The sequence below is a fragment of the Gekko japonicus genome, unplaced genomic scaffold (genome assembly GCF_001447785.1).
Source record: "Gekko japonicus isolate JY-2015 unplaced genomic scaffold, Gekko_japonicus_V1.1 scaffold243, whole genome shotgun sequence".
Classification (NCBI taxonomy): Eukaryota; Metazoa; Chordata; class Lepidosauria; order Squamata; family Gekkonidae; genus Gekko; species Gekko japonicus.
The window spans coordinates 1,053,826-1,080,634 of NW_015168053.1; the positions used below are offsets into that span (position 1 = coordinate 1,053,826).

Genomic DNA, 26,809 nt, shown 5'->3' on the forward strand with positions numbered 1-26,809 from the left:
GGTTCTAGTCGTCCCAAATTCTGAAAGGTGCCAGTGTGTGGTATCGATGCACGCTGTCGATCCTGACTTTTAACCTCCAGCCTTTGCTTCTTGTCATGACTACTCCCTCCCTCCTTGATTCTTGTCTTCCTTGTAGAAATGCTTTTCCTTTCTTCACGAGGCTTGCTTTTGGGCCCTCAGATTTGCTTTTTCTTTTTGCTTGTCACTCGACTCAGTAGACTCAAGAGCCGTCTCTTCCCATCAACCCAAATGACACATGAATTTTCAGGGCACAGCGTGCACCGAGGAGAAAACAAAAATGACACCCCCTGCGCCGTCTTTTGAGAATTTCGCAGGATGTAAAGTGGAAGAGACAGCTCAAATGGCTCCTCGGTGGCTCATATGTGGCCTAGCTTGAACAGTGTGTGAATTCTCTTGTGTGAATGAGAAGGAGGAATGCCTCTTCCAAGATGGTAACAACAGAAACTAAGGGCACAGCAATACATATGACATCAATACAAAGTGAAATGCTGCATAAGTTCACACAAAGAAATTAATGCTGAAATCCAACTTTCATGTTGTTTATAATTCTTGTATTTCAACAGGTGGAGACAAACTTCTCGAGTTTTGCCGTTCACAGTGAAATAACAATGGTTGGTGATAAGAGCTGTTAGTAGCCTTCCTGAATGTTTGGATACCTTAGTGGTGAATCAGACTGTGAAAGGACCACTGGAAATTGAAGTTTGATAAAGACTGTTCTCGAAACGAACGGCAAAACTAGAGAAGTTTGTCTCCACCTGTTGAAATACAAGAATTATAAACAACATGAAAGTTGGATTTCAGCATTAATTTCTTTGTGTGAACTTATGCAGCATTTCACTTTGTATTGATGTCTTCCAAGATGGTGCCTGCAACATTCAGTTTTTGTATTAGAAGTAGTTTGTTTTTTTTAAATAGGGACCACAATTCAATCAATTGAATCAACAGATTCTCTCGCAGAAGAGTTGGTAGGATCCAACCTATATCACCTACCCCCTGCATACCATGCCAAACACACCTTAAATCTTATTTATCAGGAAATCATGCACGAGCATCTGGAATTCAGGGCATGGTTTACCTTTTTTTTGTTGCTGTATCACATCTTCCCCTTTCTTTCCTGCCCATTGTTCTGCATCCTCTGCCTTTTCCCAGGCCTCCCCCGAGTAAGCAGGTAGCTGCAGCAAACCCTCAGAATTTAATAATTTCCTAGTAATTAGTTCTTTAAAATGTCACTTGCAACAGCATCAATAATTAGGAATACTGCTTTTCTTAAAAAAAAAAGTTCAGATAAGGAGAATTTTAATGTCAATTTTTGTAAGCAAAAACTAGAGTTTTGTCCCTAACGGAAATAGGTCTGTAAACTGCAGTGGAACCAGCTTATCTTTCCCAAGTTCCTGGAACAACTGGTTCTGAAATTACTCTGTGCTCCGGGGTACCCTGCTGCAGCGCCCTGCAGTTTTCAGGCTGATAAGCCACATGGATTCGTTACACCCCTGTAAGAGTCACGGGGCCCAGCAGGGATGGGACGCTTGAACTTTTGCGTCCGGGTTTGCACATTTGTGTGTTATGCACATGCATACGCTCAAGGAACTCAATTTTCTGCTTGGTGCAGAATTTCACATAGTCAAGGGGCTGCCCGACAAAACCATTTTAACAGACTCCAAGGCACAGCCCCTCCACTGAGCTAAAAATAGCCATTTATAAAAACCAGGTTTTTAAATACAGCCCTTTATCCTCCCTCCTAACTTAATTGCCCACTTCATTAACACAGCTGTCCCCACATTCACAGAGAGCCCTTTCCTTTCAGTCCCTCCCCCCCCCCACCCCTCCCCCCACCCCCAATCCCAAACAAAACAAGCACTAGTGGTTCTATTTACAAGTCACAAAATGGGGAGGGGGATTCAGTCCAGATGGAGAAACAGGGCAGATGTGCAGTGTGTGTGTGTGTGGGGGGGTTAAGGTCGATTCTTCCCATCCGCTAGAGGTGGGTGGAAATACAAATATATATATGTGTGTATTTTGCACAGTGATAACAAGAGACTTGGGGGAGTGTTCCCTCTCATCCCAAATGGGTTTTAGGAAGTGGTGGTGCTGCTGCTTCTGCCTTTGATGCAGTACTCCCAGGGCTTTTTGGGCAAGCTTGGGATGGACAGAAGAATAAAACAGCCTCCGCCAAAGATCAGGATGGATCCAGCGGCCACTGCACAAGCCACAGACCAGGAATATTCATACTCCAGGGGGACGGTCTCATCAGAGGTGATAAGCCACCGAACCGAGTGCCGGAAAATCTCCAGACATACCAGCACCATGATACCTGGGAAAAAAGAGAGAGAAGGTAGGGTTGAGCATTATACACAGCGGCCTTGACTCCTACTTGTGAGCTGAAGACAAATGTATCTAGTGTGGCGAACTTGCTGTGGTAGGCTTGCCAAGTCCCCCCGGGGGGCGGGGAAACCCCCGCCCCAGAGGCCCGTTCCCCGCCGCCGGCGGATCGGGCCCCGGGGGGAGCCCCACCCCTATGTGCGCGTCACCTGGAAGTGCCACGACCACGACAGGCACGCTGGGGGCAGGGCCACGGTCATCCAAGGGAAAACTATGTTTTCCCCTCGGATGGTCGTGGCCCCGCCCCCAGCGTGTCCGGCGTCACGTCATTTCCGGGTGATGTGTGTGCAGCGTGTGCGCACGTTCTCCAGATGCCAGCTGGTGCAGCGCAACACCCGACTTGGCAACCCTATGCTGTGGCGTTACATTCACCTCTGCTTGGACAGCAGACAAGCGTCTGAAAGGACTCAGGCCCAAAGTAACTGCTTCTTCCTGTTTCCTGGAGAAGACGGCTGCCCCACCTCCTTCCTACAGCCCTGTGAGCTGACTGCCACAACAGCTAGCACTCATCATCTAGCAACTTCCACCTCTCCCTTTTATTTATTTGGATTCTTATACCCTACTTTTCTTCCCCATGCCAGCTCTGGGTTGGGAAATGCCTGGAGACTTTGGGGGAGGAGCCTGAGGAGGGCGGAGTTTGGGGAGGGGAGGGACTTCAATGGGGTACAATACCGTAGAGTCCACCTTCCAAAGTGACCATTTTCTCCAGGTGGACTGATCTGCGACACCTGGAGATCAGGTGTAATCCCAGGAGATCTCCAGCTGCCACCTGGAGGCTGGCAACCCTACTGAGGACCTGAGGTGGCTTACAACACAAGTATCCCCTCATCCAGTTTATGGTCACCACAGCAGCCTTCGGAACTAGGCTGAGCCGAGAGAGAGAGAGAGTGACTGGATTAAGGGCAGCCAGCCAGCTCCCATGGCAGATAGGGTTGCCAACTCTGGGTTGGGAAATTCCTTTTTTGGGGGTGGAGCTTTGGGAGGGCGGGGTTTGGGGAGGGGAGGGACCTCAGCAGGGCATCATGCCATACAGTCCGTTCTCCAAAGCTGCCATTTTCTCCAGGGGAACTGATCTCCGTAGACTGGAGATCCGATGTCATTCAGGCAGATCTCTCCAGATCCCACCTGGAACTTGGCAACCCTAATGGCAGGGTGGGGAACTTTGAACATGGCTCTCCATGATCCTAGTCTGACACTGGGCACAGTGCCGCACGACAGCAGCTTAAAAGAAAAGGTGCCGATTAAACACTTAAATGAGCACACGTCAAGCATCTGAAGAGACAAGGTTAAAAAAAGCCTGTCTAAAGCACTGTATATAGAAACCCATGGCAGTTCATGGGAGGGTGGGGGGGAAGCATAGCTTTCCCTGAACCCAGAGAAGGGAGGGCTGTTCGGGAGTCTTCTCTTACCTGATATGATGAAGAAAATGGATGCTGGTTTCAGGAGGAATTCGATCCCTTTGCTCAGAGCCATAGTGATGCAAAGCGATCCCACGGCCATGAGTGTGATGCTGAGAAGGGACACAACGGCGGCCGTGATGTTGAGCTCTGCCCAGCATTGCCGGGTTGGAGGGGGAGAGAAACAGCAGTTTGTTTATTTAGGGAAACTTTTGGGCCGCCTCTTCAGGAACCTGCCTGAGGTGGCTTAGAAAATTAAAAAAAAAATTAAAAAGATACTAATTAAAAAAAACCCACTATTGAGAACCCAGCCCAACATAAAAACATAGTCTATAAAAACAGACCCCCTGACAACTTAAAGTAACAGTTTCCAGGCTAAATTAGTGTTAAAAGATCAACCCCTGAATTCAAAGCCTAGGTGGATAGAAACGTTTTGGCCTGGTACCTAAAAGAAAACAGTGTAGGCGCCTGGCGAGCCTGAAAGGGAAGGCCCTTCTGTGAGGGGCCACTACTGAAAAAGCCCTTTCTCTGGTTGCCACCCACCTCACCTCTGAAGACAGGGCCACAGAGAGCAGGCCTGGTAAGGCAGCTCTTAACTGACCGGCCAGACAGTGTGGAAGGAGGCAGTCCTTCAGGTATCCTGCCCCCAAGCCATTTAGGGCTTTAAAGGGAAGAACCAGCACTTTGAATTGTGTCCGGAAACAAATGGGCAGGGAGTAATAAATATTTCCCTCAGGCCTTTGCTGGCTAAGCATGTTTCAGGGCCTTAATGTTGGATCCACTGTTATCAGTTGTTGTGAGTTGTTTGTTTTTTATACTTTGTATTTTAATACAGTTTTTACTATATTCAGGGGTCATTTCCTGCAGGAGCGCACAGGAGCGGAGCTCCGGCAGTAAAGAGCCCAGTGGGTGGGCACATGCAACAAGCCCCACCCCCTGCTCCCAGCAGCCCTCAGTCAGAGCAAGAAGCAGCCAGGTAAGTTGCAGAGCTCGCCCCTGCCCCCCGGTCCAAAACAGTCCAGTGGCACCTTTAAGGCCAAGTTTTATTCAGGTACAAGCTCTCCCTCCTCTGCCAGGACAGATCTGCATGTTCCCGGCCCCCCCCAATAGCTAGCAATCCAGAACAGTCCAGTGGAGCCTGAGCGGTGGGTGTTGCCTTCTGACACACTTCTGGTGATGTCAGGGAGTGTGACATAGGCAAATAAGTTATGCTAATGAGCTCCTGCACCTCTTTTTCTACAAAATGACCCCTGACTATATTTATTACATTTGTTTTGTATTGTTTTGAGCTACTCTGAGCCCCACTTTATGGGCGAGGGGCAGTATATAAATTGAAATAATAAATAAATAAATAATGGCCTCGGCCACACGGGCAGGAAAATGAGGGGGGGAGGCGTGGATGTTTGCCCCAAAGCGTCGGGTTGAGGTCCCATCGAGCTCCCGTGGTTAGGGGGGAGGTGCCGATCACACAACGCGGCAAAGAAGCGGCACGGCGCGGCAAACGAGGTTGTGTTTGTTTTTTAAAACTGAAATGTGTGCATGCTCCGTTTGGTGCTTGTACGCATCTGTGGAGACTTGGGGGGGGGACTTTTTGCGAGGGGACATGGGCAGGCGCCGGAACTACCACCAGAAACGTGATCAGACGCCCGCCCTTGCCCCGCGGTTTCCGGAAACTAGTACCTCCGAGGTACTAGTTTTTTACCCCGCATCTTCGGCGGGAAGCCTCTGGTGCGCCACGGGAGCTCTACGCTTCCCAGATGTGGCGGTGAGATCGCGCCCGGAAAATCCGCCTATCTTCCGTCTCTCTAGCGTGCCTAATGCTCCGTGTGACCGGGGCCATAGTGCAGATCTTTTAGCACTGGACTGATATAATCCCTGTATCCCGCCACTTGACAATAGTCTGTCTGTGGCCCTTTGCACAAGCTGAAGATTCTGGACCCTTTTCAAAGGCAGACCCAGGTAAAGCACTTTACAGTAGTCTAACAGCATGGATCAGTGTGGCCAGATCACGCTTCTGAGGGAATGGCTGTTTACAGGGCTTATGAAACACGACTTGGAGAGGCTCGATACTGAAGCCTTTTCCAGATGGTTCAAAAACTAGATCCCCTCAGTCCTTATATATAAAATTAGTCAACTCTTGCCTTCTCTGGACAGAAAAGACCTGTCCACTGTGGTGCATACCCTGGTTACATACAGATTAGACTATTGCAGTGCTCTTTGTGTGGGGCTGACCTTGAAAACTGGGAACTTCAATTGATACAGAACGCTGCAGCCAGGAGCTTGACTGGAATGGGACGATATCATTCCAGTCTTGGCCTACCTATATTGGCTTCCATTTTGCTTCTGGGCACAATTCAAGGTGCTGATCTTGACCTTCAAAGCCCTATACAGTTTGGAATCAACATACCTGAAGGACAGCCTAATCTCCTATGAACCCTACTTTGGGTGCCTCCAACCTCGTGAGATTAGGCGGGTGGCAGTCTGGGAGAAGGCCTTCTCGGTCATGGCCCCAAAGCTCTGAAACTCTCTCCCCAGGGCGATTCATCCGTTCCCTTCTGTTGCCGTCTTCCACCAGCAGGGGAAGACTTCTTTGTTTCGTTTGGCATCCCCTGAGTGATCCCTCCTTCCTAACCAATGTGTTTATGTTCTGTATGTATTTCAACTGTTTGTGTGTATTGGTGCCTTTGTTTTTAGCTCTTTTTAAAGTTGTTGTAATGATATACGTTTGGGAGGGAGGTTGATTTTAATAGTGTTGTAATGTAATTAAAGAAAAAAATTTAAAAGGAGCTGCAGTGGCTCAAGTGGTTAAGACGCTGAACTGCAGGCTGTGGAAGGTCAGTAGTTCAGCAGTTCGAGACCCGGGTGCCGCAAGACGGGGCGAGCTCCCGTCTCTAGTTCCAGCTCCTGCCAACCTACCAGTTCGAAAGCAAGAAATTGCAAGTAGATAAATAGGTACCACTTCGGTGGGAAGGTAACAGCATTCCGTGCGCCTTGGTGTTTAGTCATGCCGGCCACATGACCACGGAAACGTCTTCGGACAGCGCTGGCTCTTTGGCTTTGAAACAGAGATGAGCACCGCAACCCTAGAGTCGGACTCGACTGGCTTTCGAGCAAGGGAACCTTTACCCTTACCTTTAATGTAATTTTATCATGTATGTTTTAAACTGTTAGCCGCCTTGGCAGCCCTTGTATAGGAAGAAAGGTGGGATATAAATTTTGTAAATAAAATAAGTCCAACTTTGGAGAGGATGAGTGTATAGTGTGAGGGGGTCTTCTTAGCCAAATCTGATCCCTTGAAGGGTCCAATCTAGCCCCCTTGTTGCCAATGGCAACTGTGTTGTATTATTATAACATCTGTAGAACACCATCTTGATTTTAGGAATTGGAGTGAGCAGTGGAGCACCGATATTTTATTAATTGTATTATGTTGTATATTGTATTGTATTTTTATACTGTTCTTATTGTTTTTATTAGGCACTTGTGCCCCTGTTTAGCCGCCCTGAGCCTCCGGGGAGGGTGGGATACAAATTTGAAGAATAAATAAATAAATAAATAAATAAATAAATAAAGTGGCAGAAGCCCCGCCCCCTGCTTCCGGCCGCCCCACTTCCAGCCCTCATTCAGCCAGGAGGAGGCAGGAGAAGAGGGAGGGTAAGTTGCTTTCTCCCCGCCTCTCCCCACCCCTGCCTCCCTGGGGCCAGGGAGCGCCTTGGCAGGGCTTCCTCGCACTCCCGCTGGCCTTGCAGGTCCACCGCCGGGCCCCTGATGTCAGGGGGTGTGGCATATGCTAATGAGTTATGCTAATGAGTTCCCCTAGCTCTTTTTCTATGAAATGACCCCTGGGCCGCAGCTGTATGAACTGGGCATGGCAAGAGGCTGTGTTGGGGGCTAGGAGTCAACGTCTGGCCCCTCCATGCATAACTGTATTCTTAAAATAGCCCTCCAGGAAATCTGGTTGCTGACCATGGGCATACAGCCTTTAAGAAATGGAATTTCAAAGGAGCCAGGCTCAAATGGTAATGTTTTCCTAAGGAAGCCGGGTGTAGCCCCTCCCCTTTCCCCCACCTCTCCTCCAAAAACAAAGATTACAAGCAGTCTCAACTAGTAGAGCAGGGGCCGCTCAGACTTTAAAGAACTGCACAGCAACGTACATTGGGGGGGGGGGGGGGCGGCATCACAGAGAAGGTGCTGGCAGCTGCTGCGTGGAGCAGAGAAAGGCGTGAGGCTTAATGGTGATAAGAATGGAAAGGTGGAAAGAATGGCAGGCCAGCTAGGGAGGCTTGGCAGGCGTGATGGGGATCATACTTTCCAGCATTTCGTGGATGGAAATAGGGACATGCTTGCAACACACCCCGTATCAAAGGTCACTGCCTGAGGGCACCTCCACAATGACACATAGGTACAGGGTTTTGTTCTGTTTTCATGCAGGCTGTTATTTACTCACTCTGCAATAGGCTGTTCTCACCTGATTTAAAAGCCAAGGCTGTGTTTGTTCTTTCAGTTAAAGAAATAGCAGACAAAACATCACTCTCCTTCAGTTCATCAGTGACAATGCAAAAGAGACACCTCAGCGACTGAAGTGTGTCAGGCGGCAGGGCAGTGCACCGAGTGATGCTGAGTCTACCGTGCATGTGGGTTTATATGTGTGTCTGCTAGAGTCACGGCATCTATATATTCACCCACTCAGACGTCGTGACAAACAGAGGTTTGCCTGTGACGGGCGCAAACACAGCATGTGTTCATGCTTGCGCACCACCTCCCTCTCCTTCTTGGATATGGAGCACAGTTGAAGAATTCCTAGCTTGAAACGCTTGAATCGAATTCCATTTCACGGTGATGTCCAAATGCAGATGCCTGGATGGACCGCAGTTTATTTCCTCTCCACAAACTGGAATTCTGAAACCTCAATTTAATCCCAATTTAGAATCCCAGTTTATGGAGAGGAGACAAACTGCAGTCTGTCTAGGAACCTGCATTTGGACACGTCACTGTGAAATGAAGTGCAATTCAAAGCTTCCCAAACCAGGAAGTCTTCAATCATGTTCTGTGCATAAGGGAGGGAGAAGGTGGGTGGGGCGTATGAGACCCTGACAACAAATTGTGTTTCTGCCTCTCAACCAGGGGTCGTTTCGTAGAAAAAGAGCTAGGGGAACTCATTAGCATAACTCATTAGCATATGCCACACCCCCTGACATCACCGGATGTGTGTCATAAGGCCACACCCCCTGACATCATCGGACGTGTGTCACAAGGCCACACACCATGCCCCCAACGGTCCCGGCCGCTGCCCCCGGCCTTGCAGCTCCACTGCCGAGCCCCATGAGGGGCCCGGCGGTGGACCTGCAAGGCCGGCGGGAGTGCAAGGAAGCCCCGCGAAGGTCCTCCCTGGCCCCAGGCAGGCAGGGTACCTCACCCGGGGGAACTGCGATCCCCCGCGATCCCCCCCGAAATGACCTCTGCTCTCAACAGACAAAACTCTATTTTTCCCCCCTGAATTCGGGGACAGAATTAAGTTCCAGAGACCCTAGCGAAATGGTAGTCTCCTAAAGGAACTCAACCTAACACAAATGTAAATAAGGCATTTCCCCAAAGACAATATGGGGGCAGTGACAGATCCCTGGAAAATAAGGACATTTAAAACATGGGGGAGGAGGGAGCTGAATTGCCCATTGAGAAATAAGGGACATTTAGATAATTCCTGGATTTCTCCCCTATCCTCCTGTAGAGGACATCTACCTTCATCACCATTTAAAGATTTTGAAAAGCTTACAAATAGGTTGCTGCACCCCTTTAAACATGGTTTTCTCCATTCTGAAGAAGTGTGCATACACACAAATAAAACTTTGTTGTTCTTAAAGGTGTATTGTTATGGATGAGTAACATTTTGCCCAGGGGTCATTTCCTAGAAAAAGAGGTGCAGGAGCTCATTTGCATAACTCATTTGCATATGCCACACCCCCTGACAAAGGGCAGGCATGTTTAAAATTAGTTAAGGCATATGCAAATGAGTTTAAATCCCCCCCCTTCCCTGAGTCTCTCCCCAAAAGTGGAGAGGCCCAGGAGGAAAGGCGGGCATGTCTGCCCGCCTCCCCTTCCCCTCTGCAGCTAACCCACCACGGCGGGCTGGCTGCAGAGGGGAAGGGCATGGAGGCAGACATACCTGGGTTCCCTCCTCAATCTTCTCCAGGTGCCCCGCAGCTGCGGGGCACCTGGAGAAGATCGGGCAAGGAAGTCAGGCATTTAAATCCTCCCTCCCTGAGTCTCTCCGTGGGCGGGGCCAGGGCTCCTTACTGCCGGAGCGCTGCTCCGGGGCACTCCGGCAGGAAATGACCCCTGATTTTGCCCATGGGGAATGGTACTTCAAAATTCACACAACATTTTGTGACACCTGTCCAAACTAGATGCTTCGGCATTCTTGTGTCTGCCACATGGAAGCCGCCACAATTTTATAGTGATTAAAAATGCTTTGAGGGCCACTCCCCCCCAACCCCCCGGGCATTTTCTAGTGCCCCACACGTAGCCCGGCTTCTTTAAATGTGGGCCTTTCCTGTTCATATGTAAAGTGGGAGTAGGGAGTGTGATTTTAAAAGCCAAAGGAGTACACAGGGATGTGTCTGTCTGTCTGTCAGTCATGGTGCTTTAGCCTACCTTGCTGTTCTTACCCTCACAGTCTAATAGGCTGTAATCCAAAAAACCCTTTCATGGAAGTAAGTCCCATTGAATAAATAGGAGATATTTCTGAGTAGACCTGCTTAGGATTGCTCCCTAATACACTTAAAAACAATGCATTTCAAATATTGCAGCCCATGTCTCCAGGTGGGTTCCTTCCAGTATTAGAAATCAGCCTGGCTGTGAGAAGAGCAAAACGTTTGGAGGGGAGGAACGACGACAGGCAGTGGGGAAACGGCAGGTGGAGGGAAAGAATTTCGCACCTCCCTTCAGCCACATGCATCTCCTTGGTTTTTTAAACTGTACCCTGATGACCCCACTTGACATGGAGGCTGGAGGACCAACCCAGGGACTTGTTCTTGATGACTGAGAAATAATGCTGGTTTCACCTTTTTTAGTTGTCCTCTGGAAGATGTGGGCATTCTCCCCAGTGGTGAAGAACTTGAAATAAGAACAGTTGGCTTCTGAAATGAAGAAATAAAAGCAAATGAGAACAAACAGGGGCAGAGGCTGAGAGGGAGGGGTAGGTGGGGCCAGTGTTCCCTCCAAGCTGAATTAGTGTGAGCTGCGGTGGCTCAAGTGGTTAAGACACTGAACTGCAGGCTGTGGAAGGTCGGTAGTTCAGCAGTTCAAGATCTGGGTGCCGCAAGACGGGGTGAGCTCCCGTCTCTAGTTCCAGCTCCTGCCAACCTAGCAGTTTGAAAGCAAGAAATTGCAAGTAGATAAATAGGGACCACTTCGGTGGGAAGGTAACAGCATTCCGTGCGCCTTGGTGTTTAGTCATGCCAGCCACATGACCACGGAAACGTCTTCGGACAGCGCTGGCTCTTCGGCTTTGAAACGGAGATGAGCACCGCAACCCTAGAGTCAGATTCGACTGGCTTTCGAGCAAGGGAACCTTTACCTTTTTACCTTTAGCTCACAGTTTTTTAGCCTCCGGCTCACAGATTTTTGTCTCAGCTCAGGAAGGATGGCCAAATTGCTCGCTCACAACTTTAGTGCCAGGAGCTCACAAAGTAGAATTTTTGCTCTCAAGACTCCACAGCTTAGAGGGAGCATTGGGTTTGGCTGCGGTGTTTGAAGAAATAGCTGATAAAAGAGGGACAATGGTCAAAATTAGGCAGGTTATACAAATACCCATACATTTACTTCAGGGCTCCGGCATAGGGGTGAGGGCTAAATTCTCCCCCCCCCCATTGAATTTTCTTGACTTTAGCGGCCCACTGGAGTTGCTGTTTTCCCTGTCAGGGAACCAGACTCTCAGTCTGCATCATGTTTCCCCCAGGAGAGCAAACAGCAGCTTTGGAGGGCCATGTGAGGTCAGGAGAGCGGTGTGTGTGAGGAGAAGAGTTAATCCCACCTCCTGGGGCTGCCATCCAGCCATTAAAAATAGTCCATTGATGCAGAGAGCTAGGATGAAATTTAGAATGCGTGCAGAAATAACAAAAACACTTCTTTCTAAGCTTTGTCTGTTCTTGAGAGCAATCTGGCTTGTAAGAAAAAAGCCAGGCGTCTCTGATGAATCCCAGTGCCGCTGTGAAGTTGCCATAAAGTATCACTGCTGGAAAGTGCTGTAAAATACATCCTAGTGTCTCTGGTCCTCCCAGAACTGGTAACACTATCCAGGAGGCTCTGTTTATTTATCATGGGAATGACAGCTACACACAGATACGACACTTGATCTTAGCCAAATGGCCGAAAAGCAGTGGGAATGACAACTGATTGACTCTGTGAATCTAACCAATACACTTTAAGAGACATTTGAGCCACGAGGGCTATAGCCATAGGGTTACTAGCCTCCAGGTGGAGCCTGGAGATCTCCCAGAATTACAGTTGATCTCTAGACTGCAGAGATCAGTTCTCCTGGAGAAAATGGCTGCTTTGGAGGGTGGAATCAATGGACTTTCCCCTCCCCAACCCCACTTCCCCAGGTTCCACCCCCCACATCTCCAGGAATTTCCCAGCCCAGAGGTGAGCAATTAGCCTGAGTAAATATATCTAACCTTAGGGTTGCCAGCTCTGGGTTGGGAAACACCTGGAGATTTGGGGGTTGGAGCCTGGGGAGGGCAGGGCTTGGGGAGAGGAAAGGCAGAGTGTAATGCTACAGAGTCCACCCTCCAAAGCAGCCATTTTCTCCAGGGGAACTAATCTCTGTCGACTGGAGATCAATTATAGTAGTGGGAGATCTCCAGGACCCACATGGAGGATGGCAACCCTGCCTAACTTGTCCTCCCTCCTTGTTACCTTATCCTTCGTAGAGACCACCTATGTCTTTTCAGAGCATTTTTGGTTTCTCTATTTAAGACCTCTTCGAGTATTACAGATTATTTTTATCATATTACTTGTTTTAATGATGAACTACAAGAGCTATGGAATGAAATGCAGATTTGGGTGGGGTGTGTCTGGTTTTTTGGGGGTTTTTTAGCACCTATGCATCCTGCAAGCAGCCGTGATTGGCTCCCCTCAGGCCCATTAGGGGCAACATACATTATATTCATAATGTACCTGCAAATTTTGCAACATGTGAAGTGGTCCCAAGGACTAGAAGCTTGAGTGTTTTGGGGGAAAGGCAAGTTGGGCCGGTGAGACGTGATTCAATAGTTAACACCCAGCAACGTGTGAGCAGGCAGAGACGCCTAGACTTCCCACATGCCTGCAGTATTTGCCAATGTATTTGAAATTTGAACTTAATACTGGATAAGGTTTGGAGAAAACCAGGAGATGGGGCTGAAAGGTCCTGCTTTTAGCTCATGTCCCTGTCTGCACCAGTTTGAGTTAACACAAACTTTTTTTTTTAATTGGAGGAAGGGGAGGCATTTGCAGAACTTGGCAAATGAAGCAAAGTTGGGGCCAAAAAAGATTCTTTGCATCTCAGGCCTCAGGGCTTCTCCTTTCTAAGGCCTTATATTGCCCAGTGGAGCGTATTTAATTGTGTCCCCGGAGAGAGAAACATTAGCAATTACTGTGCTCTGTACAGCTGGACAACTTCCAGTTAGCCCCAGGGTGTGGGGAGCAAGTGTGCGCACTCTCTCTCTCTCTGTACGCACTTATGTGTGTGCAATGCAAGGCATTTGCGTGAAAGATTTTGGTGGTAAAAGATGCGGTTGTTACAGACTGTAGGATCACTCCTCTCAAGGGTGTCCTTCTTGAGCAGTGCTTCAGCCTTGCAGTTCTGACCCATGAGGTTTTTGCTCAAAAGAAGAATATATATGGGAGGAGGTGGAAGACAGGAGAGGTTTGGGGTCTGACAAAAAGCATCAGAAGCCATTCTGAGGATACTGCAGTTCTCTGCGTACACAGTGTTCTAGGATGGCCAAATGTCAGAGAGGCAGGATCCTTGTGTCTTTAACAATTGTGTAGAAGAGAGATTTGTGGCCAGGGCAGCTTGTCATGTCACAGTGCTGAAAGGTGAGAAAAGGTGTACCTACAAAGAAACCCCCCCCACACACACATTTTATGCAATATTAAAGGAGCAGGAGACCTGGCTTCTATTGCAGTAGATTTTAAACTTACTGTTCTCCAGAAACTGTTTCTATGTCAATTTTAATTTTTCTGTCAAGGAATCCCTCTGCATAGTAGAAGAGTCTGTGGTGTGTTTTTAGAGGGTATTCTCGGTTTACAGGCAAAATTGACTGGGCTTCTTGGGCCTCACCTAGAATATATCAGTTACATGATTCCAGACACAAAAATGCAAATTCAGGGGTCAAGTGCACATAGGCGTATTATTTACAGCTTTTTGTTCTGCAACGTACACAAGCACTGATGAGGAAAGGCTCATTCCAAATATAATTTCAAAGGCAAACACACATCGAGAATGTTCTGACTTGGCCCTGACTGACCTGGACGGCCCAGTCAAGCCCGGTCTTGTCAGATCTCGGAAGCTAAGCAAGGTAGATTCTGGCAAGTACTTGGATGGGAGACCTCCTTGGAATATCAGCAGTCGGGAGGTGGGGGCAGGATTTATTCAGCCACCTCTCTGAATATCCTCCAGCCCCACACTAGGGGTAAGTCACCAGAGGTCGCCATGACTTCCAGGTGCACACACACACACAAATACGAAAAATACAGAAAAAAAGAATGTTCTGACATCAAAACTTTAAGTTCAGGTTCTAAATGTTTGCTGAGTTATTAGCAGGGTTATTTTTGGGCAGGAACGCACAGGAACGGAGTTCCGGCTGGCTCCCAAGTTGGCCAAACCCACCAGGAACTGATTAGCATAATAGGCTACACCCAACAGCAGAAACTCATTAGGACTGGCTACATTAGGGGTGTGTGGCCTAACATGCAAAGGAGTTCCTGCTCCAAAAAAAGCCCTGGGTTTTGACAACAAACAAGGTAAACAGAATAAGAAGCGAAAGGTGGATGTGGCTGGATGACCACACTTCTGGTTAAATGGGGGTGCGGCCTAATGGGCTAATGAGTTCCTGCTGTTGGGTGTGGCCTATTATGCTAATGAGTTCCTGCTGGGCTTTTTCTACAAAAAAAGCCCTGGTTATTAGTATGTGCAAAACGGCAACTAGCATCCCTATACTGTAAGCAGGTAGAGGCTGGATGCAGATATGCCGTCTCCTTGAGTCTTGCACTGTTCGGGTCCATCTGTGTCCACCTCGGGTCCTGTTAAGTGCACATGTCCTTGAAGTTTCTCATTGAAATGTAAATCCTCATGCGCATGGGGGGCCATTCAGATTAGGACTGCAGTGTGCAGGGTGAGGGGGATTACGCCTGCCTCCAGTGCCGTTTCCCCTAGGGATAACACCTCCAGATTGAGAAATTCCTGGAGATTTGGGTTGGAGCCTAGGGAGGGCAGAGTATCAGACTCCACACTGCCAATTTCTCCAGGGGGACTGATTTCTGTAGTCTGGAGATCAGTTTGTAGGGATGCCTGGCCTCCCTCTTTGTTGCCTGCTGGAGCCTGAGGAAACGTGTGTTGTTTGTGTGGGAGAAACGCACGATGGCATTGCACTGGCACGGTTGCATCACTTCTGTTAAAATCTGGAAGTGACATGTTGGGCAATCTAGTGTCTTGCAAAAACTGGAATCTTTACAGTATGACGCTCTAGAGCTTTTTGCAAAAGGCTAGAGCCTCTGCCATGCCGTTTCCTGTTTTTACTGGAAATGAAGTAAGCATGCTGATGCATCAGGACCAATGTCCCCTCTAAGCAGTGGAGTCTTGTGAGCAGAAATTCTACTTTGTGGGCTACCGGCATTAAAACTGTGAGCCAGCGATTTGGCTGCTGCATGAATTAGTTTGCTCTGGAGCCATCCCTTCCTGAGCTAAGACAAAAATGTGTGAGCTGGAGGCCAAAAAACTGTGAGCTAGCTCACACTAACTCAGCTTAGAGGGAACACTGATCAGAACCCACCCTACATTTCCTCCAGGGGGTTGCTAACTGTGGCCTGTCAATCCTACTCAACTATAATTCTAGTAGAACTCCAGGCCCTACCTGGAGGTTGGTGTCCCTACTCTGAGCACATGATAGTACCTGGCATGGACCCAAAGACAGACCTGGGAGCAGTGAGTGGGCTGTAACACACTTGTTAAGGAACAAACTTTAATACAAACTTTCCAAGTGGTCTCTAGCACAAAACTTTAAAACAGTTAATCAAATTCCACAGAGCAACAGCTATAATCAATACAGAACCAGCCCAAATACTCAAATGTGCAACATTGCAGTATGCCAGACCCTGTCCCTCTTTCCTGCCCCTAAAACATATTATACTGGTTGCATGACGGGCTGCCAGTTTTATAACTGAGTGAGCAGTGAAGGCCAGGACTGTGCGTGAACCCACTAAACCACAACTGCCAGTCAGTGAGAGAAGAGCAGGGATGAGCCTAGTCTCTAGGCTTGCATGGCATCCTATAAGTGGTAATGTAGAACATAAGACCGAATAAGGAAAAATACATCCAACTCTCCCCCTTTGCTACAGTATATTAGACAAAGGAGAATTGTGTTGACAGTCCCCCCCCCATTTCAAATTAATGCAATCTCTAAAGTCAGTTCCAGTTATTAAATCGTGAGTTATCCCACACTGAAAATATACCGCCTTTCCTGTAGCATCCTCTCCTCGACCTGTTCAGAGAGATGGCCTGCATTTGACTCCCAGCCTGCAAGATGGGACCCATCGCCAATTGTTTCATATCAGACTTCTGCCTTCTGGGCTCACCTTTATATCCCTCATTTCCTCCAAGAAACACAGAATGGTATACACGTGTGAGGCGATCCCTCACAACAACCCTGTGAGTTAGAGCGACACGCCCAAGATTTACTGACAAGGGTAGGATTTGAATCCAGATATTCCTACTCAGTGTCCACCACTATAGTCATTATATCACACCGAATCAGCCCATGCATTGTGTCTGTCTTAGTCTATGGACTGGATCCTTATGGAAGGTGATTTTCACTGGTGGTCCCTTCACGCCCTTCCTTGAGGTCCCCTATCTCCTAGGAGCAGTGTTTCAGGGGAAATTTTGGATTGTAGCAGGAAGGAGAAATTGAGGAAGTTGTTCTCTGCTGGATAATGTTTGTAACCCCATTCTGTTTGGGGGGGACAGGGGTTGTTGGGTGAATTATCAAATGTGATTACATGAATAACTGAAGACTATGATTTGATAGGGCAGGTTGCCAGCTCTGGGTTGGGAAATACCTGGAGATTTTGGAGGTGGAGCCTGAGGAGGGTGGTGTTTGAGGCATAATACTATAGAGTCCAACTTCCAAAGAGGCAATTTTCTCCCGGTGAACTGATCTCTCTCACCTGGAGATTAGTCACAATAGCAGATCTCCGGCCCCTACCTGGAGTTTAAAGGTTCCCTTGCTCGAAAGCCAGTCGAATCCAACTCTAGGGTTGCGGTGCTCATCTTTGTTTCAAAGCCGAAGAGCCAGCGCTGTCCGAAGACGTTTCCGTGGTCATGTGGCTGGCATGACTAAACACCAAGGCGCACGGAACGCTGTTACCTTCCCACCGAAGTGGTACCTATTTATCTACTTGCAATTTCTTGCTTTCGAACTGCTAGGTTGGCAGGAGCTGGAACTAGAGACGGGAGCTCACTCCGTCATGCGGCACACTCGGGTCTCGAACTGCTGAACTACCGACCTTCCACAGCCTGCAGTTCAGCGTCTTAACCACTTGAGCCACCGCAGCTGTAAACCTGGAGTTTACAAACTCACAAAAATGGAAATACAGCGAATGCAGTTATACAAACTAATAAACAGAATAATCTGTCACACTGTACAAATCACACTGGAGACTACTGTCTTCTTATACAGTTCTACTTACAACCAAAATAAATACACACAAATACACATGGTGGCAAAACTATTTGTTATGTGTATTTATTTTGGTTGTAAGTAGAACTGTATAAGAAGACAGTAGTCTCCAGTGTGATTTGCACAGTGTGACAGATTGTTCCGTTTATTTTTGTATAACCACCTGAAGTTTGACAACGGTATGTCAGTTACATGTCTATAGGTGATAAAAGAAGCCTATTTGTCTTGATGTATGGCTTGGGAAAGGCCCATTTATACATTCAAGAGAGAAGTGACAATTTTAATGGACTGTACCACTCCAGGCTGTGTGTTAGTTTTCGGTTCTTCCCCCCCATGGGAAAGTAATTCAAACATTCAGCCTCCCACTTGTTGCCTGAAGTGGTACTGTCCAGGAATGCTATACAGCTTTTCCGCTGAATATACAAACTGACCCTGGAGAGAGAGAAGTGGAGTTTAAACACATAGATGGAGGAGGAAGGCGTTAGATCCCCTTAACCCTCTCTCAGCTCCCGATTTCTGCTTATGCTCTACTCCCACCCTATCCTCCCAGAATCACCATTTTAGCCTCACAGTGCCCAGTAAAGGAGGCTACGCTGAAAGACACTGTCTTACCCAAGATCTCCCTCTTCTCTCCCACCAGCTGGGGCTGCTTCACACATTTTGTGGCAGGAAACTGTTGAGGGGTTGCCAGTTTCCAGGCACACCTTCCTGGGAGGCCTGCTGCAAAAGGAGTGGTCGGTTAGTTACTCGAAGTCAGGCCTAGCTCAGCAAAAGGGAGCAGTGGTGGCTCCAGTTACAGGGAGATAAGCCAGGAGTATTAGCCAAGTAATTGGCTCCAATCCCTGTTTTCTGGGCTGTTGTCCAGGCGGCTGCCCACAAGCCCGAGCCGCCGATTAAGTTACAGCTCAGTCACCAGCCCTGTCAGGCTAAAGAAGAAACCGGTCGATCCTGGACACAGCCGTGGGAGACGGTGGGATTTAAGGGCCCTGGCTCCTGGCCCTCCCATTAGGTCACACCCAGTCCCATTTCTTTCCTACAGAGAAAATTGAAAAGTCCTGGTGGCCTGCAGGCTTAATTTCCAGAACCGCTTTCCATATACCTGAGGAGTCCTGGCTGCCTCTCACACAACTCCATGGAATTAAGGCATGTGTTATTCCTATGAGCTCACATTATCAATTCCTTTGACCTGTCAGCGACTAGTACAATCCAGACCCAAAGTCCTTGTTCACACATTCTTGGCAATTCAGAACACAGAGATCAGTTCCCTGGAGGAAATGGCTGCTGTGGAAGGTATATACACAGAGGTAAGGTAAAGGCTCCCTTGCTCGAAAGCCAGTCGAGTCCGACTCTAGGGTTGCGGTGCTCATCTCCGTTTCAAAGCCGAAGAGCCAGCGCTGTCCGAAGATGTTTCCGTGGTCATGTGGCCGGCATGACTAAACACCAAGGCGCACAGAATGCTGTTTCCTTTCCACCGAAGTGGCACCTATTTATCTACTTGCAATTTCTTGCTTTCGAACTGCTAGGTTGGCAGGAGATATACACAGAGGGTAGCAGCTTAAATACACAGAGCAAGACCGACAGGAAGCTGGAAATAAATGCTAAATATCCATTTACAACATTATTACAGTATATTTAGCAACTACTGCATATGTATACAGTGCATAAATGGATATTTAGCATTGATTTCCAGCTTCCTGTCGGTCTCGTTCTGCGCTGTGGAAGGTAGTCTGGCCCATTCTGCAGTATACCCAGCTGAGATCTCTTCCCTCCTCAAACCACTCCAAATCTCCAGGAATTTCCAAACCCAGAGTTGGGAACCCTAGTTATTTAGGAGTCTTAATAGGGTTTCCAACTTCCGGGTGGAATTACAACTGATTTCTAGACTATAGAGATTAGCTCCCATGAACCAAATGGCAGCTTTGGAGAGCAGTCTAGGTGTGGCGTCACATCCCCGAGCTCCCTCCCCAAACTCCACCCTCCCCAGGTTCTGCCCCCATATCTCCAGGGATTTTGCAGCCCAGAGTTGGCAACCCTGCTCCTTGTGTAGATAGTCAAGCTGTTCAACCGGCCAACCCACGACAGAAGTAAAAAGATTTGACGAGGCGGCCGAACAAAATAGGCCGTTGGCTGATGTCTGTTGCTGCTGCTGAAGGACAGGGCAGGGAGGTTAGTACCTACTTAACGAAACCCTAAGTGTCTTTTGGCCTGTCTCAGTCGTGCGCATATGTGAATGCCTGTAGGCTGACACACATCACTGGATTTCACTCAGCACTTAAGGATTCACAGCTGAGTGTGTGATCTGACTGACGCCTTTCTCAAGTCCTGTGTTTGGGACAACAGGGAGAGAAAAGAATGCCTGTAGTAACGGGGGGGGGGGGGCGCCTGTAGGAATAGAATTTAGATCTGGGGTGGGTCATTCGTGCATGCAGACCAAGTTGTTGACTTATTTTTGCAGCAATGAAGGGGTAAACGCGGCGCGTACAATGTGCCTGGCAGTCCGAAACGCAGATTTATTTGTATTTATTTATGTTATTTGTAGTCCACCTTTCTCACTAGAACTCAGGGCAGGTTACCCAGAGTGAGTCCATGCAATCAACAGGATGGGACATTCAGTAAACAGTGCAATAGGATTAGGGTTGCAGGACCAACCAGAAATCTGAAGCAAAGCACAAGTTTTAACATGACACGTTAATGATGCCAAATTACGTAGCAGGATCCTACTTATAGCAAGCTGAACCCAGTGGTATAGACTACAGTCCCTAATAATTTATCCAAGTCACTTTGTGGATCATTTTGTGCAGCACTATCCTATTGCCTGCGCAGAAAGGCCCTCCTGAATAATTCAGTTTTGCATTGTTTGTGGAAAGCCAGGAGAGCGGGAGCCTTCTTGACCTCCTCAGGCCGGGCATTCCACAACAGAGAATGTTGACTTTGCCCATTGGCAGGTTGGCACCTGCAGAAGGCCCTGCTTGGATGAGGGAAGTTGTCATGGTGGAACTTAAGGGAAGAGGTGGTCCTGAGGATATTTTGGGTGAGCAGGTGTCTGGATTTGAAATTGAAAGGAGATTTACACTCACCCTTGGGCACTTCCTGTGTCACCTGTGAGCAGATAGTGTCCTACTTATAGGACTCTAACAGTCCTCCATACACCAGTGTTTCCGTAGCTGCACATCTTGCATTGGACGACCTGGGTTCTGGCCCCTGTAAACTCATGCTTCAGTAAATCTCTCATAGTGCCACCAAATTCCTTTATGTTTGTGCCGCAGCATGGCTGCTACAACTTGCATTTGTTGCCATAATGGAGCAGTAGGCTTTCCAGAGGTGAGGCTTTCTTGTCCTTACTTTCTAGAGAAGGATTGAGCAGGCTTTTGAGGAGCAGAATTCTCACTTACGAACAGCTGGGTCTTTTGAATCCGCTGGAGCATTAGTGGTATTGTTAAAGATTTGAGGGGGGCCGATTTTAAAGGGTTTCCATGACTCTCGTGAAAATTGCCGCTACGATAGCTCGCACATGCAAACGTATCACATACTTTCCCCTGTGCTTCGTTATTGTTTGTTGAATGACCCACAGCCCAATACACAAGCTGACTTCATTGCAACGATTGATTTTAAGATTCTATGCAAGTTCTCGCAGCTCAGGTGGCTCATCTTCTTAGCATGCAATGCTTATTCTGCAGTAGTTGTCAAAGCAATCCAGGCACAGTTATTGAAATTTATTTATAACCCACTTTACTCCTCATCAGCAGCCCAAATAGCCCAGCTTAGCCCAAGCTAGTTAGAATTTGGAAGCTTGGGAGGGTCAACCCTGGTTAGTACTTGGATGGGACACGACTGAGGAAGACAGAGGTTGTTACACAGAGGAAAGCAATAGCACCTCTGCTTGTCTCTCACTTCCAACAGGCTGTGGATGGTGTTGTCATGAATCAGTTGCAGCTCACAGGCATGTTCTTCTTTCTCGAAAGAAGAGGAGGAGGAGGAGGAGGAGATTGGATTTATACCCTCCTCTTCATTACCTGAAGGAGTCTCAGAGCGGTTTACAATCTCCTTTCCTTCCCCTCCTCATAACAGACACCCTGTGAGGTATTTCAGGCTGAGAGAGCTCTTTTGAGAAGTTCTCCTGAGAGAACAGCTCTGAGAGAACTTGTAACTGACCCAAGGTCACACCAGCAGCTGCATGCGGAGGAGTGGAGGATCAAACCCGGTTCTCCCTGATTAGAGTCCACGCTCCTAACCACTACACCAAAAGGGGGGGGGGGCTTAACCCAAACAAATGAATCAAGTACCTGACAGGTTAGCTACATACGACGTAAAGGGGAAATGACTAAAAACTATTATAACTTGAATATTATCAAATATGCATGTATTTATTATAAATCAGTTAAAAACAGTTATGGGCTCAATTGTAGCCTTAATACAGAATAAAAGTGTACAACATATACAAGTGGGACCTATTGAGACCAGACGTGTTTCGGCCAAAGTGGCCTTCTTCAGTGGTCAAGTAATATTTGTACGTATAGACTCAATGATGCAATAATAAGACAATAAGTTAATCAACATGTATTACTTATAAAGATATTTTAGACGTAAATGGCAACATTAAAACCCAAGAAACACTAGAGGCAAAGGGAATAATGCTGACATGGTGGGAGAGAAATCAACTGATATCTAGATGGACAAAGGATAAACAGATAGGTATTAAACAGGAAGATACAGAACTAGATAAAATATTAATGGGGAAGGGTGAGAGACTTATCCGGAAATTGTACAGCTTTTTACTGGACAAAAAAATGCAAGATGAAGAAGTAAAATCTGCTATGTTATCTTGGGCTAGAAATGTTGGCCACATAATTGATTGGTCGAAGTGGGACAAAATGTGGCAATTGGGTAGAAATATGAAAGCAATCTCTATGAAAGAGAATCTGTTTAAAATGTTTCACCGATGGCATATGAGGTGTTAGCCAGGTGTTATCCTAATTGTTCCGAAAAGTGCTGGAAGTGCAAAACAGAAAAGGTCCTGTAAGATAACGCATAAATTTTGGAAAGTGTATCGAAGGTGTACATTCCACTAGATCCGGAGGTATTTTTGTTAAATATATTGCCTGATAATTTAGAGAAGGCAGATATATATTTGATTACCCCTTTGTTAACGGCAGCCAGGATGTTGTTTCCAAAGTACTGGAAACAGGAAGTTTTACCGTCTAAAAAGGAATTTGTAGTTAAAATAACTGAAGTTGCAGAATTGGATAATTTGACAATGAAGCTCCACGGGAAGGAAGATGACGTTTACAATAAAACGTGGAGGAAATTCTATAACTGGTTAGAGAAGAATGTTTAGATTTATGGATAGGCAGGAAAAGTTGATTGTAGGAGGGTTACGGGTCGCAGTAAAGGTTGTTCTGATTTACGGAATCCAATTCTATGTTATATGTTTGTAGTATGTGAGATCAATGTTTATGTCTTGTGTTTGTTGTAAAATTCAATAAATAAATGCTAAAAAAAAGTTAATCAACATGGGACTGAAAAAGGAGTTCTGAAAATTGTTTTAAGTTTTCAAATTATTTCCAATAGCAAACTTAAATTATGTAATTATATTAGATATTTTACTTACATATGGTTACAATCAATTGACGCAAGGCCTGAGAGTATTATTGAGGCTTCATAGAGCAGGGGTGTCGAACTCATTTGTTTTGAGGCCTGGATCTGACATAAGTGAGACCTTGTTGCTTTGGGCCATGTGTAATGCCAGGTAGCAGAGATATAAGCTTTATAAAGGATACAAACACAAAGAGGTTTCTTTTTAACTTAAAAACGTGCTTAAAAGATTAGCACTCTTGCAATATTTTGTTTATTTAACAGTGTCTGATAACTTGCTCTGAATTATTGCATCAAAATGTTTGTGCTGTTGCAATCTTGAGTATGCTGTTCAGATGTGTATCTGTAAGCTGCAAACCTACGATGATGGAGGAGCAGCAGAACTGGAAGAAGACAGCCAGTTTCACTGCGCGCCTAAGAGAAGCCCTTCGGGGGCCTGATCCAGCCCCCAAGTCACATGTTTGACACCCCTGTCATAGAGTATCACCTTGTGTCATTGTCAGGAATATGTGTCCCGAATAGTATTACTATTGTAAGCCTAAATTATATATATGAAAATATAGACAAATGTTCCCATGGCCAACTATTTATTTAAACAACTGCAGTTTCCCTACCCCAGTCCCTAAGCAGTGGCTACCCCCTCCCCTGAGACACCAGGACTTTTTGCAATTTTTAAAAGACACTAAAAATAGGTGGTGGAGAGTGCCGTCGGGTCACAGCTGACTTATGGTGACCCTCATGGGGCTTTCAAGGCAAGAGACGTTCAGAGGTGGCTTGCCATTGCCTGCCTCTGTGTCATGACCCTGGACTTCCTTGGCGGTCTCCCATCCAAGTACTAACCAAGGCTGACCCTGCTTCACTTCTGAGGTCTGATACTGATTGGGGTGGGGGTGGGGAGAAAATAGCTGCCATAGGGACAGGATCATGGGAAATGGCTCCCACATGGGCCAGAAAACCTGAATGTCTCCACCTGCGCAGCAGCTGTCCAGGCTTCACTGCAGTCTTTCCCAAAACTTTTGAAGGAAGCAGATTTGAGAAAGATCAGAGAAAAACTGCCCCCCCCCCAGAGGTGCATGAATGTTCTATGATGCTGTGCAGAAGCTGGGAAAAAAAATCCCCCTCCCCAAAAGCATTGAACTCAGGGCAGATAACCCGTGTGGGAGACCCGAGAGGCTTACTGTTTCTGGATAAGGTGGTTCCCTTTAGTCATCATGGCTAGTTCTGTTAGACTTATAGTAGCCATTTACATGGGCTAGCCATCCCTGGGCAACACAGTTTTATCTAATGATGAACATGCATGTGTAAACTAGCTGTCAACTATGCTGCCATGAGGGTGCTGTATGTTTCTAATTGCTGTGCATTCCTTCCCATGCGCTTAATTGCTTCTTTGCTGTAACGCATATCTCTCAAGGCCACTAGAGGTGTTGATGTGTCTAGGTTTCGTGGGAAGCTTCTTACGTTCCTGCTTCTGCAGCCATTAGAAATCTGGCAAATGCCCGCGCGCGGGAGCCCTTCTAATTGGGCACTACGTGTGGGGGGGTGCATACGAATGCCCTATATCCTATTATGCGCATAGGTAACCCGCCATTCCTAACAGTATTCATGTTACTGCATCTATAGGTTTTCAATGAAAGTAAAACCTTCCTAGAAGCGTGTTCTTCGTTCGCATCTATAGCTTTTCAATAAAAGTAAAACCTTCCTAGAAGCGTGTACTTCATTGTCTTGCTGTGGATCATGACACCAGCCTTAGTTCATCATAGGACTGTAATAATTGCTTACTGTGGTGAGTAAAACCAACAGAGAATCCAGTGGTCTCTTCTTCCTGTTGTAGGCTTTATGGGGCAGATCCCATTACATCAAGCCACAATATATGTGTCATCTGGGAGTCATTAGACTCTTTGTTGTTTTTGCGGGCAAGAGATTAAGATTGTTACTCCTGTGGAATTTCTCACTGGGATGAATGAGGATTGCCTCCTAAGAAGCTGAAAGGACAGATGAGAATGGGTTCTTGTGTGCCACAAATATTGGCGTTTGTGGGTAAATGAGCTAATAAGGGGCTTTTTTGGGACTAGTAATTCAGTGCTATGAATTTGTTCAGAATAGAGAGATGCCGTCTCAGTTCTTCTCTGGCTTGGAATGCTGAATGAGATTCTGAGCATGCCACGGCATTCAGCAGATGGGACACCCCAAGCCAGCTGCTTTGTAGATGCATGTAGAGAAGTTCTTTTAATATTAACCCCTTACTGTCCAACAAAGCTCTCACTGTGAAATTATGTGAACAAGAAAACCAGATTCTTTGTCAGCACATGCCCAATTCATTGCTGTTAACTCTTGATATTTGTGGATTGCTGGGATCTGTGTGACTAGACCTGCCTCTCTGGTCAATCTCTTCTCTTGTTGTTGTTCAGTCGCACAGTCGAGTCCGACTCTTCGCTACCCCATGGACCAGATCACGCCAGGCCTTCCGGTCTTCCGCCGTCCTCTGAAGTTGGCTCAACTTCATGTTTGTTGCATCTATGACACTGTCTAACCATCTCATCCTTTGCCGTCTCCGTCTTCTTTGACCTTCAATCTTTCCCAGCATCAGGGTCTTCTCCAGTGAGTGCTCCCTTCTCATTTGGTGGCCAAAGTATTTGAGCTTCAGTTTCATTATCTGGCCTTCCAGGGAACAGTTAGGGTCGATTTCTTTTAGGATTGACTGATTTGATCTTCTTGCAGTCCAAGGGACTCTCCAGAGTCTTCTCCAGCACCATAGTTCAAAAGAAGGCTCGGCCTTCCTTATAGTCCAACTCTCACAGCCATACATGACTACTGGGAATTCCATTGCTTTGACCATGCGGACTTTTGTTGGCAGGGTGATGTCTCTACTTTTTATCATGCTGTTTAGGTTCGCCATCGCTTTCCTCCCAAGGAGCAGGCGTCTTTTAATTTCATGGCTGCTGTCACAGTCTGCGGTGATCTGGGATCCCAGGAACGTGAAGTCTGTCACTACTTCCACGACCTCCCCTTCTATTTGCCAAGGAGTGATGGGGCCTTCTGTACTTCCATACATTCTCTTGATTGTTTTTGCAAACATATTTGTGGTGAATACTGTCGCCCCAGTTCTGATCTAAAGCCTTCTCTTGCTCCCGAGTTTGTTTGTTTGTGGAGGCTGAATTTCTAAACCGCCCGTCGCCGGGGGGGGGGGGGGGGGGGGGGGGGGCAAGCTGCAATTCCAAGGGGACAATACCATTATGCGCATGCAAGTGCATTGTGGTAACATTACATTCTTGGGAGAATACTCTGGAAAAGCAGCTTTTCCTGAGCATTTTCCAGGAAAACTCATAAGCAAACCCATTTCAAATTGATGGGAGGGGACCTTGCATATCATTACTTTTGTGTTGCATGCCTTATGTTTTACTCAGTGCAGAAGTAACAGGGTCAGGACATGGAACTGGGGGCAAAGGATTGCTTGACCTATTATTTTTATTATTATTATTATTATTA

General features: G+C 47.1%; 1 protein-coding gene across 1 annotated transcript in view; it reads right to left on the reverse strand.

The window, feature by feature from the left end:
• Nucleotides 1-1,882: 1,882 nt before the first annotated feature.
• The window catches only part of CACNG6 (calcium channel, voltage-dependent, gamma subunit 6), a 45,164-nt gene continuing 20,237 nt past the window's right edge, over nt 1,883-26,809 (reverse strand). Inside the window, exons 2-4 of the mRNA XM_015414408.1 lie at nt 10,856-10,930; nt 3,810-3,947; nt 1,883-2,332 (exon numbers count right to left, since the gene is read on the reverse strand). Coding sequence (XP_015269894.1) covers nt 2,094-2,332; nt 3,810-3,947; nt 10,856-10,930 — 452 coding nt within the window. The 3' untranslated portion in view covers nt 1,883-2,093. The remainder of the gene's footprint in view (nt 2,333-3,809; nt 3,948-10,855; nt 10,931-26,809) is intronic.